The sequence below is a fragment of the Platalea leucorodia genome (genome assembly GCF_965183815.1).
Source record: "Platalea leucorodia genome assembly, chromosome: 5".
Classification (NCBI taxonomy): Eukaryota; Metazoa; Chordata; class Aves; order Pelecaniformes; family Threskiornithidae; genus Platalea; species Platalea leucorodia.
Window position 1 is genome coordinate 71,103,288 of NC_138827.1, and position 14,393 is coordinate 71,117,680.

The 14,393-nt window shown below is 45.2% G+C and overlaps 1 protein-coding gene across 2 annotated transcripts in view; it reads right to left on the reverse strand.

Annotated features, from left to right (window-relative positions):
• Positions 1–14,393, reverse strand: part of SATB2 (SATB homeobox 2) — a gene marked incomplete at both ends in the record, with an annotated part of 131,427 nt that overhangs the window by 15,157 nt on the left and 101,877 nt on the right. For both annotated transcript variants that reach the window (XM_082312212.1, XM_082312213.1), the window contains one exon: positions 7,735–7,932. In XM_082312212.1, coding sequence (XP_082168338.1) covers positions 7,735–7,932 — 198 coding nt within the window. The remainder of the gene's footprint in view (positions 1–7,734; positions 7,933–14,393) is intronic.

A 14,393-nucleotide genomic window follows, 5' to 3' on the forward strand; every position in this document is an offset into this window, starting at 1 on the left:
GCACCGCCCAGAAGCTGCAGGATTTCCTTGGGGGATGCTGTGCAACACGGGAGGGAGAGCATCTCGCTTGCTCTCAGAGATCTTTGGGGGACAAGCAGTGCAATGTGCTCTGGTAGCACAATACAATCTTGTTTCGCTCCCCATGTAATTTTTATGATTGGCGATCTGCACAGAAAGGCCAGCTGCAATGATCCAGGGCTCTAAGATTTCTGTAAGGGGCCTGAGAATAAAATGTTGCATACGGCCAGTAGCCTATAAACATTTACACATCTCTAAAGCCTGATATTATCATTTATGTACAAGTGTGAGGGACAGGGAGTACTTAGGGAGCATTAAAATGAAATAAAAAAGAGCAATATTTTTAACTGCAAAAATTTTCAAACGTAAATGGAACAGAGGCTTATCTAGTGGCTTTTCAGCCTTCAAGATTTGCCTGCTGCCAGCCGGCAAGCTTCAAAGGTTGTGTGAATTTAAAGAGCTTTATTTAGTAATCTTGCTCTAGATGTTTGCTCATCTTCAACCTACTACAACTCCTTACAATGCTGGCAGCTTAGCATTTACGAGAGGGCCAGGACTGGAAGAAATGAGGGCTAAATCTGGGCAAATTGTGTGTGAACGGCAAAAGGGTGAGACGACAGGGGCTAGAGCTACAGTGATGTCATTTGCTAAAAAGACGACCTGTCAGAGCAACATCAACGCAAACCACCACCCCGCCAATTACTGCCAAGTCTCTGCAGCGCTAAATCTGCACGTTCAGATTTTAAGCAGAGTTTCTGCCTGGAGCATCCCAGGGGGAGCTGGGGCAGCCCAAGCAGAGCTGCTCTGGGGCAGCCTCGCACAGGCCGCCGTCTGGGCAGAACTGCCTCTGCCTCGAACGGGGCAGCACGTCCTGCATGACCGCGCACGCGTCCTCGGCCCCAGGGACGGCCTTTACCTCTGCCGCGGTGTCAGTACCCTCACAGTCGTCTTCGTTATAAGAAGCTGGTGAAGAAAAACACCAGCCATGCTCTCAGGGCTCCCTCACTTCAGAGTCCCACCTCATTCCTGCCCTGTCCTCAGCTAATCCTGGGCCAAATGAAAGCTGTCCCGGAGCAGGTGGCACTGAGGTGGCACCGCAGTTCCAGGAGTCTGAATGAATAGGGAAAGGATGTACTACTTGGACAAGACTAAACATGCCACCTCAGAAAAAACCAAAACTATCCACTTTACTTGATCTTCCGTTTCTAGGTTTAAATGGAATAATACTAAACCTAAACTAATTTCAGACATAGAAGCAGTTTTGCTTTAATTGCAAGTACACTCCCCACTATCATTTCAAGGGGAATCTCAAGCTTAAAGTTAATAAAAATCAGCAGCACTTTTCAGCCACATTAGATATCCACGCTAGGCGCATTAGGCAGGTTTGGCTATAGCAGTCAAAGCTCAGCAGCTTTCCACTGCAATTGTGATAACTATCAATCACAAGAAGCTCTATCGGACACCTGAGAGTCAAATGTAAGGGGTTCGTTGTCTGATACGAGCTCCTGTTGCCTTTGTCAAACCTCGTGCAAGGCTCCTGAGCTATCGTGGCCTGCCAGGAAAATGGTGTGCACCAAAAGGATGGAAAACCAGAGTGCACAGCCACAGCTTTTGTTCCAAAACGCAGCGTGTCTGGCTGGAGGGCACAGGTACTGGAGCAGTATAAGAAAGCAGTTCAGAGGTGGAAGCCCTCTGAGCATTTTGCACATACTGCTGTCTTCAGAGAAAGAGAGTCCCTTACCCCCACCCAAAAGCAGACACACATGATAGAGATAAATGCAGAGTAAGTGGCACTTGAAATATATATTGCCTTCAGCTTTAATACTGCATAGAAACAGAAGTTACAGAGCTTGATATTTTTTCCAGTGGTTTTTGAATGGTTTAGATTGAAAAGACATACTGAAATTGACTGTTATTGTCTAATTTTGATAAGAGAGAGAGAATGGAACTCCAGATAATATAACAACTGAAGACGACAGATATTCTCTACTGACAAAATTCACACATCTTGATCTGACATCTATTTCCCCCTGTACTTCTAAATCAAAGACAAAATAAATACTCCAGCTGCAACCCACCCAAACCAAAGCTCTGAGCTTTCTGAGTGGAATGAATAAACCTGTGATACAAATATCTCTAAAAGTCCATCTGGGCTTGTTGAGCACAAGTTGCCTCACCAGTCTTGACCACCCCTGTCTGAGCAGACATCACATCCAGCCACGCTGGAGCTGGAGGAATCAAAAAGCAGTGGGTATCCATCTATGGTCTGTCTTTTAGGTGCAGAGAAATGATCAAAAAGCGAAACTATCAGGGTGCAGCCATTAAGAATGAATCACAGGGCACACCATCCCCACAAAAAAATTTGTCTAGATAAAAAAGTAAGCACCGAAGTTTGAGAGGTAGCATGGTTTGGAAAAGTAGCTTTTGCCCAAGTCTCCCAGACAACTCAGTCCTGATTTCCAGTACGCGAAATCCCCTGCTGTAACCCGCGCAAACACGGCAAAAACTCACTGTGCACATCATCCTATAGATCATTAAGCACACCATGTTCCCTTATGGAATAACACAGTTTTGCTTCACTCATCATCTATGATTGCCAAAGTATTATTAATTAATATTTTTTAAGAAAAGAAATTTTAAGTCTCACTGTTTTTCCCATCTGCATGCTATGCATTGTGCGACCCATGAACTCTTAAGACATTGTTTAGAATCAGGTATTTCATTAGGAAGCACTACTGTGGTGTTCATTCCCCTCTTTATTACTTCTAGAAAGAGAATATGAAATTAGTTTCATTGGATTGCCATCGCCACTTGCCTTGACCCATTTTTACGAGGGCTCTACGTTCTGCTGCTTTGTATTTTATTGTCATTTCTAAAATATTTGTTCCCTTCCATCCCTCACAAAATGACAAAATTAGTATTTCATTTACTTCTGTGGTATGTTATTTTCCGCATATTTAAAGAGAGACCACAATGTTTGCAGTGAACACACAATACAAAAGAGCTTTCCTACAGCTTTCTGCTATGCCTTCTTTTATTTACTAATGTTCCTCCATGATTTATGATCTCAACTATTACAAATTGCCAGATTTGTCTAAATCAAAGCTTTTGAGAAAAAAAGGGCAGAGGGACGTCATTTTAAAAGTGACAAAAGTAACAGTGCATCAGAAAGCATGTGAAAACCATTCCTGTTTCTTCAAAGTCAACATTTGACTGCTCTTAAATCAATATGTACCTATCAGCTTCAGCAGATCTATCTGTAGAAAATGAAAGGCAAGGTTTCCCTGCTCTCTGAATAGTAGGTACTTCGCTGCAGTGGTGGCTCATTACTCCAGAGAATTGGCTTATCCAGCCCAACACTCCAGAGACAACAGCTTGATTCATCGTTTTTCCAACTGAGTCAGGTTTCTCTGCCCCAGCAATTAACAATGAATTAGCACTATATTAAAGTGCCAGGCAAGATGGTTATTCTCTGGAGTAGTCACCTTGGACACAGCAGACGAATAGGGGGAGAAGGGAGAGAAATTAGATTTACTGTATCCCAGCATGTCTGTAACAAACACCGAACCCCTGGTTGGCAATGGGAAGCGGCCGTAGGCACTTCTCAGCATTAACACTCCAGAAAGGTCCAATGCCAGTGAACAGCCCAGGAACTGTGGGATTTAGCGAGGGATGGAAAGTGAAACAGGGTACCCCCACCTCTGCAGAGTAGGAAGCTAAACACGGAAGCACGAGGACTGCTTGCTGCAAAGTGGCTACTTTGCATGCAGTCTGTCCAACAGATCTACCTAAGAGCCAGGCCAGGCCAGATCAAAGGTCCAGCCAGGATCCCACGTGTGATGGTGGTGTAAGAGGATGAGAACAGGGCAAAAATATAATAACGCTTTCCAGCATATCCTCCCATCCTCCAGCAACCTGTGGCTCAAGCACTCCGTAAATCAGAGGTGATGTCCTTGTGGTATCTAGCTAGCAACAAACTCACAGGTCTTTTTCTAAGTCCCACAGCAGCACTTTGTGATTACACCACATTGCACAGAACGGGACGGAGAAAGAGTCACTTAGTGCACACCTGAATTTCCTTAAAAACCAAGCGAGTGGCTGTGGCGAGCTGAGCCTGCGTGCACAGAAACACGTAGGTGTAGTGTGGATGCTCTGCAACCAGCATGTGAAGGAAAATCCATGCTCCAGCATGTCCATATGGTCACACCCGATGCTGCTAGAGAACACAGCCATGTCACAGAGCTCCACAGGGCTCACATTTTACGACTCCTCAGCACAATAACAAATAAATCAAGTGTGCAGGGAGGAATTTCTTGTGCACTGAGCTTCCACTATAGACATTTTTTATTTCAGAAACAGGAAAATATTTGATTGAATGGATTAATATATGGCTGACAGGAAAAATCTAATGGAAGAGAGAAAAAAAGACAATGTTTCTTTTTAAAGCTCTGAACCTAAAACTAAACAGTGAGGTACAGGCTAGTAATACCGAAAAGAGGGCAAGAACCTGCCACAAAGAAACAACAATGCCATAAACATCAAGAGCCAAATTCTGTCCAGCTAATCTACAGCACTGTAACAACTGCCCCGCTGCGCACACCCTGCCGTTAGAGGACAGAAACCAAACCCAGCCTTGGGGCGATTCCCTCACTGAAGGTGTGCCCAACCCTGTAATCTGCGAGTGAACTACACAAAACCCATCACAATGAAATCTTTGCCATTTCCAAGAAGCCATGCTGGCAAAAAGGCTGAATTTTATCTATCCATTATCTGTCTTTTGCCTGGTCGTGCCTCTTGTGATGATAGCCAGGAGTTTCTTCCAAGTTCTTCAGTCTGATGGAGGGGCATCCCCAGCCCAGAGAGGGCTCGACCGTGGTGGCAGGGAGCTCTGGCAGCAGCATGGGGCAGCCTGTTTTCAGGCTCTCCCAGTCTCACAGCTGGAGGAGCATGAGACTCAAGCATCAGACACAAGTTACTGTAGGCACGTCAAATCCATCAGGGCAGAGAGAAAGATGGGCCGGGTGGAGAGAGAAAGCACAACCAAGAGCCTCCTGCCTGCTTTGGTGTTACAGTACCGCACCTGCTGTTAGCCATAGCGCTGCTCCTTGTATCTTCTTCAAAGGACTGTCATCTTGACATCAAGGCTGCAGGTAAGGGCTCAACTTATAGCGCGCTTTTCACTAGCAAAGCCTGCAAAGCAAAGTAGGCTGGTGACTGCAGCTCTTGGATGTTTCCACCCCCTGCTAAAATGCAGCCAGGCACTGTGGCAGACATTCTGCACCCGCCACCGCTTTGAGAAGGAAATGAGGGTTGCTTTCCCACTTGACACTACGGAGGGAATTTCAGACAGGCAGAATGTAATTACTTGGCCTGGAGTTCGGCCAGGAGCAGGGCCCAAGACCCCTACCCTTACGTAAAGTGTCACAAAATCTCCAATGACTGCAAGTGTGAGGACCTCAGCTTTACATCTCTGGCTGCTGTCATTGATTCTTCATGGCTAATTACCTAATAGTGGCCCTTGCAGCAAAGCCAAAAAACAAACCTCGCTGCTTGAAACAATTCAAGTCCCAGAGACCAAAAACTATGCAAAAATTGCTTGGTGCAGGGTATCTTTTGACAGTAGGGAGCAGGTGGACAGCAAGCCTCCTGTGTCTTGCACTGGTGGTGTGCCACTCAGAAACCTACTGGGGTTTTTGGATGGGCAAACATAGCTTTAAAATGCAGCACCCCCAAAACACAAGCCTACTGTATCAACTGTATACCAGGGTCTCCAGAGTTTTGCTGTATGTAGTTGCCAGCTGGTTCCATTTATTTTTCTTCATTTTTCATATTTTGACTGTAATAAATAATTAATCCATGGCTTTGTAACTTGCTGACAAATACAAATGCGTCGCATTCCAACACAGTGTAACGTGTCACTCACAAGAGCCAACCTGCACGACACAGAAAAGCAATGCGCAGAAGGCTTTGGAAAGTAGGCTAATCATCAGGGTCACCCACAAGAGCTCAGGGAAACTTTTTCTTCAAACTGCCCATAAGAGGATATTCCTACTTGCTCTGGGCACCAGAACTGGGTTAATATGTTCAAATCTACATAGGTCTAGTCGTCTTCCCAAATGTTATCTCAGCCCTTTACCCTTTTATAGCTCCTTGCCTCCAAGATCCTACAAACTTTTGGGAACACAGAAGACAAAATTTGCAACGTTAATTACTTAGAGCACTTCCCCTACTTTATAGCCCTGAGAATCCAAACCCCAGGAAACGCATTTTTTCTTCCAGGTAAAGACCGAATGGAAAATAAGGAGGAAGTCGGTAGCAGAAGAGACAAAGGAGACTGAACTAGGCAATAATTAATCTGGGTGAGAACAACGTGTTTCAGAAGGGGCAGGACTACAAGACTGAAAAACCTCCCAGCTTTGGAAAAAGGTGACTATATAGTTGGCAGCAGCAGAACAAGAGCAGTGACAAAGTATAGAGGCTGAATGCCAAGGTTCACAGCAAGAGTAGCAAAGCAGTGCAAGCTGCCGTCAAACAACAACGGGGAGGGCAAAGGTCGGAGAAGGAACTGTGGGATTATCAGAGAGAAACGCAATATGGACGATTCTCTGAGAGCTGTCACGCAATGGGGTCAGGTGAATGGCACCAAGCGCCAGTGGCAATCCAAAAGGACGGTCTGCTGTGGAAGGCATCACCTCAGCTTTTTAGATTGAAAAAACATGTCCTGAGCCTCTCTTGACCATCAGCAGATGTTTGGGTTTGCGACATGCATCTCTATTTATTAGGAATACACATAAGGCTGATTTTCTCTTCTAACTGAAGTTGGAACTGCAAAGGTGAAAAATCTTGTAGTATTTTCACTTCATTTTCCCTATGCATATTTGTATCTATTTATTTCTCATTCTATTAAGACTTGAGACAAGGACAGAATAAAGGTGCACAAACCAAAAATTCATACTAGTCATAAAGGTTGTAGAGAGGAGCAAAACAATCCTAAGGAGGCTGTGAAATGAAAGCCTGTTCCCTGCAAAATACTCACCACGGTCATTTTAGAAGTACTTTTAATTTTCAGTGAATATATAAAAAACACTTCCCCATGTTACGCTCTTCAAAACCCCCGTGTTACCCATGCATGGACAAACTTCCTCTCCTACCCTCCTACTTTTCCTGAAGCGTTATCTGTCTCCTTCGAACAAAAGCAAATGTATGGCTGCAGTTGCCTGTTGGCCACCATTTGAGAGTGGGTATCAGGGGTGCTCAGGGTCTGTGAGAAGGAAGCGAGTGACCAAGCCCCCACTCCTGTTCTGCCTCCCAAATAACCGCACACTTCTTGCTGCTGCTGAGGAACACATTTGTACTCCTCTAAATGTCAGCAGTTTTAGACAGCTAAATTGTGTTTCAGCCGCAACACAACTACTGACAACAAGGGAGCTCCATAACATCACTACTACTGTCCTTGCTGTTATTGGCGGCACGGATTGCCACATCCCTTCTCTTCAACCACCAACACAAACTGGCACACACTCACGCACATGCTGCAACATACACACAATGAGCTCTGAACCTGAGAGCTGTGGCTTGCATGTGACCCTACAGACAGATGAAAACTGGGGTGTCTCAACCTGCAAAGCAGAAGGAAGCTGGAACCAGTTGCTTCTCTCTACCTCTGACAGCTGCTCCCCCTTGCAGACACCCCGAGAAAGAAGTTAGCGCTCTGACCTGCACGGGCTCAGGAGTGAGCTGGACAACATGCTGCATACGCTCACTGTGGTGGTGTCTGGACTCTTCCTCGTAGATCACATCCCTCTCGTGCTGGGGAAGGTTCAGGAAGCGGCGAATGGTGCAGAGGTTCTCCCAAAGGGTGCGGTTTTCCGGACTTGGGTTTTCCTTCCAGCGAAGCAGCTCACACAGCCAGCCCTGCAACGGTAGGGTCAGCACGGTTAATTCACTGAGCACCGAAGAACCAGATGTAAGTGGAAGGTCAGCTAGACTTAAAGCTCTCTGGTGCAAGTTTCGCTGGTCTCATCTCACACAGAACACCCCTTAACCTCAGCTGCCCTTCGGTCTCAACAAATCCTTGATATATTTCCTGCAAGCTGGAGAAACAAACACAACCAGCAGTGCTTAACGTGAATCAGGAAGCACAGCATCTTGCCCCCAGGCATGTTTAAAATGCTCAGATATAACTATTTTTCCTATAAAAAAAGAGTTGAAATAAATGTGCATCTCCACTTCCATTTCAGAGCCCCTTTATTTCTTCATCCAAGCAAGAGAAAAGGAGACATCACCCCTGAGACTTGCTGAAAATCCTCATGCTAAGGGTTGCAGCTGCAGGACCAGAAATTCAACCACTACTGAAAATGTTTAGAAGAAGATACTACCAAGTAAAGACCTCTGATCTGCTGTCACTATGTTGCATTGACTCCCCCAGCTCTGAACCCCAGTAAAATTTGACAGCTTTAAATAATCAAATGGCCACTTAGAAGATGCAACCTCACAGAAAGGGAATCCTCTAGTATTTAGCATGAAAGCAGCAAACAGGGTCCTGCAGAAGTTACTAGAGAGATCGAGATACTAGATGGAGGTAACTCTAAACCCAACTACAGATCATAATAATAGTAGATTTTATTCCTGCTATATTGTTTTAAGGTTAGTTTGAAATGCCTTCAGAAAGTTACCACTGGATGAAATCCCGTAGGACCTCTCCACAGGGGCTGAGAGCTCAGACCCCCGGAGGAACACACCAGTGCTTCAGCAAGAGGAAACCACCCTAAAACACAAAGCCAACCAGAGAGCATGATGGCAATAGCTGTTAAGGTGAGGACAGCCCGCCCGGGTGTGTTGAGCACGCCTGGTGGTGACCCAGCATCCCCAGCAGGTTAACCAGGGACGGTGGCTGTTGGCGCACCTGGCCGGGGCGGGGGGACAGCCAGCCCCGTCCTGCCTGCCAGCAGTCAGCCCCGCTTGGGGCTGGGAACAGCGACTCCCCTCCTCTGCCTGCGCGCAAGGAGACGCAATGCAAATGACAGAATACGAGAAGATAATGCTGAGGATGCTGTCAACGCGCCTTACTGACTCCTGTCAAAATATTTTACCTAGTAGCTTTATAACCCATCATTTTCGAGCTACAACTCAGCATTTTGACACCATTTTGACAGGCACCTTGCAATACCTAAAAGATAGCTTGATCAATGTTAAAAATGTTCGGTACAAGAAGAAGCCAAAACTGTATTTTTCCGAACAGCGACTAGAGCAAGCTGAACAGCCAGGTTCATCACTGGCCCACGTGGGGGTTTTTTAGCATTGCTTTTTTGTGTAACAACTTGTAAGCCATTGACAACTTCTACCGTGCACTCTAAACCCCGTATATAATATCATAAGCCGTTGTTTGTCTTACTCTCCACTGTGTCTTCTGCCTTCACCCCCCCAAAAAAAAGGCAAGATTTGATTATCTCCGCTGCATCAGCCAAGACAGCAACACCAGCTGTTCTCATTGTGCAGCCTCTTCCTCACGGCCTACATGTTAATAACCTGATCATTCCATTTTCTCCTTCAACTGCCGGCTGCAGCACAGCGAAGAGACAAAAACCCAGGCCCATCTGCAGCAGCTGTAGGCACTGAACTGTGAAGCCACCAGGGATTTATAAACTAATCTGTAACACAACACTGCCTTGTTTTTACAAGTGAGAGGCCACATTTGTGCAGACCTGATCTTTTCTTGCAATAAACTAGGAGGGTGGGGGGGAGGCAAGGATGAAAACAAGATATCTAATCATTTACTTAGGGAAAAAAATAATCTGTATTATATTTTCAAAGTATTTTGGCTGGTATTTGGGTATCTCTCAGCCAGGGGATGTCTGCATTTTAATGTGGTTTGGCCACATCCCTTGCCCTCAGTTCTCCTCTTTCCCTTTCCTCCACTCAGAAATCCCCCCAAACTTTCTCTCTTTTAGAGAAAAGACAGGAAGAAAATCTTCCAGCTCCACAGTGTTCTCTCAGGGGTTCCTCTGTACAAAGGAAATAATTTTTGAAATGGAAAATAAACCATCTGTGGAAAAAATAAGCTCCAGTTTCTCCCTCTTTTCAGTGATCTGAATAAGTCTCCAACTGAACTCTTTCAAATGTTTCAAGCAGGTATGTTTAACATCTCCCAAGGGATGCTGCAGCATGAAGACCAATGGTTTAGCAGAAAATACACACAAAACCCTGCACCTGGTGGAACCGGAGCCCCGTGCGGGGCAGGCCCGGGGGAAGACGGTTCCTGGGGCTCTCCCAAGGGCTGTGGGGCACTTTGCGGTGCCCGGCTCCGGCGCAGCCTGGGGATGGCTTGGCAGGGCCACCTCCCCTTCCCAAAGCTGGACCGGCTAGCCTGACGGCGACTGCTGCATTTTGATTTATCTGTCCCGTTATAATCAGCACTCATTACAATCACTTAGAGCAACACTACAGGCCTCATTATGGACTAGGCACTCGCTGCCATTAGTCTTTAAGAAGGATAGCGCTCAATTTGCCCGGCAACATGCGAGGTCCTGACCTTGGAGCTATTAGGGAAAAGATTAGACTGCAGTGTGACCATGTGTGCAGACATGAGCAAACCAAATTAATTTCTGGCAAAGGGAGGCACCAGGCAAAGACCCCGCCATCCTGAGGACACCTGAGAACTTCTCCATTCCCCAAAGGAGATAAGCTAATGGCACGTTTAAAGGAGCCTGGTTCTGAAGGTGAAGCACATCCGTGGTATTTAGAGAGATATTAATCCAGTTTCCCCACAAAGTATTTGCTTGGCTGATCAGATTAAGGGATCTAGCCTTCAACAGCACACCCCCACCACAGCAGGCCCCAAGAAATCTGTGATACTTCACAGCCTCAGACATATTGCACCATGTGTACCCAGCTGCTACAATAATTAGCTTATGAATGTATCAGCTGGTTCTGTGATTTTTATAAATAATAACTAACCTACAGAGCAGAAAGATTTTCATGAGCCTAATATTAGCAAGAAATTGCAAGGTGCGTCTAACTCTGAATTGTCATTGTGCTAAATGCCCTGTCTTCTCTCACGTTGTGCGGGACTGGATCTCCCCCAATGCCATTTATAAATATTTATTTTTGCATCGGCAACGGCAATGTATTTGTGGCAGCTTTCTTCACAACAGCCATCATTCGCTCACCCCCACACATACACACACGTACCCACTGTGTGCATGTGTACACTTATCTGCATCAAATCTGTCCTTTCATTGCTCTTTTCCTATCCTTCCCTTTATTTATTCAAGCATTCATTCTCTTGCCCGTCCATTCAAGACCCTATCTATCCATCTACGGGGCTGCTTATTAGGCGATAGCTTCGGCCAATACGTGAGAAAACACAGCGCTGCAGCTTACTCTCACATTCTTTATGATTGCTAGTAACCGCCTTCCCCATGCACAGATGAAAAGTCTGCATCGGATTTTTTTAATTATTTATTTAAATAATCTTAGCACGCCATCCAAGAAAGTTTTGCAGTACCAGGCAAAAAAAAAAAAAGAAAAAGTGTAAATGTCAAATAAAACAGTGACAGATGACAGTATTCTCTATTGAATAGCACCGTTTCTTCGTGCATGTTCAATGAGAACTCATGAATTATTAATACGCAAATCTCCTTTTTCTGTTAAAAATCTCAACTTGGGGTTTTTTGGTGGCAATTTTTTTTATTTTCTTTTATTTATTTCTTTGGGTCTGTGTATGTTACACAGAGCTTTCCAGGAGAATTATTTCATTTAAGAAATGCTAACATACAGAAATTCTTGGAGCTACAGCCATTCACAGCGAATTTCCCTGTATAGCTACATTTATTGGCATGAAGCAGGAAAAGTGAAGAAGGAGACGTTATCTCACCACCTTTTCCCCCACTCACCCACAACATCTGAGCTCACTGCATTACAAGCAAATCCAACTTCTGTGAACGTATTCTGAAAATCTAACAAATAACACATCCTTTCCCCAGATCCGTGATACACTGTGTTTCTGATCCTGCCTCCTCTGCACAAACAGCCCCCTTGACTGCCACAGAGTTACCAGGAGAGTTTGATACGTGCCAGTGTCAATATGGGTGGCAGAATCCGGCCCTTAATTGTCAGCTTCTAAGGTTCTGAAGTGGGAATGTCTTCCATTAAAAATAAGAGGAGGAAAAACAGCACAATTAAAGGATGATTTTGGCTCTACAGTCAGGCACACCCAGGGCTTGTGGTTACAAGGAATTCTGCTCAGAACTTCCTTCATTTCACCCCAAAACTTCTAGAGGCATCAAGAATGCAGCCCAATTTAGCTCATTAAAGAGAGCTGCAGAGAAGTGCTGGCCTCTATTTTTGTTGTTCTCATGAGACAAGATAAACATTTTCTAAGCATTTTATTTGATAAAACAAATAATATCATATTAATGTCCTATTTTTAACCTCTCTCTCTGTCTCCTAATCAAATACATTTCCACATAGCTAAGCAAACAACAACAAAAATCTGCAGGAAGCCAGCCATTCCCATTGTGCTTTTATGGTGTTAAAGAAACAGCGTGCTTACTACGCCAAAGCATTAGCTTTGGCGGGCTCAAACCCCCTTGAGGGACAGCTAGCTGGTGCAGCAATCACAAGCCATATTCTCTGTCACTTATCCCTGAGCCCTGTTTAGCAGCTTGACCCTTTCGCTTTTGCTAGACTTACCCTGGAGCAGGGGAGGACGCTCCGGCAGCCAGAGGTACCAGACTACAATACAGTCAGGTTGTCCAGTGCTCAACGAAGGTATGCACAAATATCCTCACCCCCAAAACTGCTTCCAGCAGATCTGCTGACTTGCAGTCAGCCAAGGACCAAATTTCTGATTAAAGGACAAGAAGGCACATGGGAAGAGTTCAGGCTCAGTTATGCTGGGGCTACAGGCCAGTGCTTGCACTTCGAGCAGATCTCTACTGAAATCCATCGCAGGTGGCAGTTGGGTGTCCACAGTGACTTACTGACAGGCAGCCTGTCTGCTCCGGCTGGACCACGAGGCACTTTGAGCCTGGATAAAACTCCAATTAAACTGACCTTGTGCTTCCCTGCAGTTACATTGAAATTAATAATAATAATAATAATACAGCTAGTTTTCTGTGCTGACATTTTCTAAGGTCGCCAGTGAAAGCGTGAGTAGGCAAATGAAGAGTTTTTAGTAAGAGTGATTCAGGAATAAATCTCAAAAATAAATGTAAAAGGCCATTTCCTCACCCACATCATCAGTGCAGAAAATGTCAACATATGTGACAAAAGGGAAAAAAAGCAGCAATGATCGACGCAAGTCTTGAAAGATTAGGAAAGAAATGCTGCACGGAGAAAGCTCCCTTTCTACACGGGATCACAGGAGTCCTCTGGACAAACTTCCTCAGCCTGTCTTCCCTCCGCTCAGTTTGGGACTCTGCAGTGCGAAATGAGCCAGATAATATTCAGCTCTTGTTCCTTAGTCGCCAAACTCTCGTTCCATGAATCCAATAAGTGTCTATTAAAATAAATAAACCCCCTAATGATTCAAGATAACCTAATCAAGAAAGCTGAAATGGATAAAAGACTAACTGTAATGGAGAGTTCTGTCATGGCTTCAATGAATTCTTGATGAGGGCCGGGGGAGGGGGACTGAACCTGAGAAGCTTTACTTGGAGCATTTTGATACAGTTCAAGGTTAATCACTCGATACCCTGGATTTTCTGAAATGCTCGCTACTTTTCCTCCCTCGAAAATTTAAGGCAACATGCAAAGCACTTACATGAGGGCCAGTTTCTCACTAGCCTTGTAAAACATGAAATAATACCAAAAAATGAATGAGGTACATGAGTCCTGACGTATCTTAGATTCATGGGAACATCAAGTCTGCTTACAGCTCTTGGCCTCAGAGGGAAGGATGCTGTGCGCTGAGGATATTTCCAGCGTGCCAAGTTCAAACTAGCTTCTCCCCACGCTGGAGAGGAAGCGTGGGCTTGTGGTTAGGGCAAGCAGCCTGCCATCAGCTCCCAGGTCTCCCAAGGACTTCCTGAGCAAAGCCCCAGCTCCACGACTGTCCCTGCTTCACTCAGCTGCTGAGAGGCTAACACACTGCTGCAGTTGCTGTCCTGGGTGGGGGTCACACTGTGACTGCATATAGAAGTCTGTAAAGAAGCTAATGTCCAAAGCTACTTCAAAGAAATTTTAAGTTCAGTCAAGGAGAGAAATGTCTTTCTGTATTTCCTTCATATGTAACAAGAACATCAAAATATCAGCACAACAGATACACCCCAGCTGTAGAGATTCACATCATCATAAAGGCACCAAGATGCTACAGCAGTAAGAAATGCCCTATATGCTTACACTAAATACGCTACACATCTTCACCACCAGCT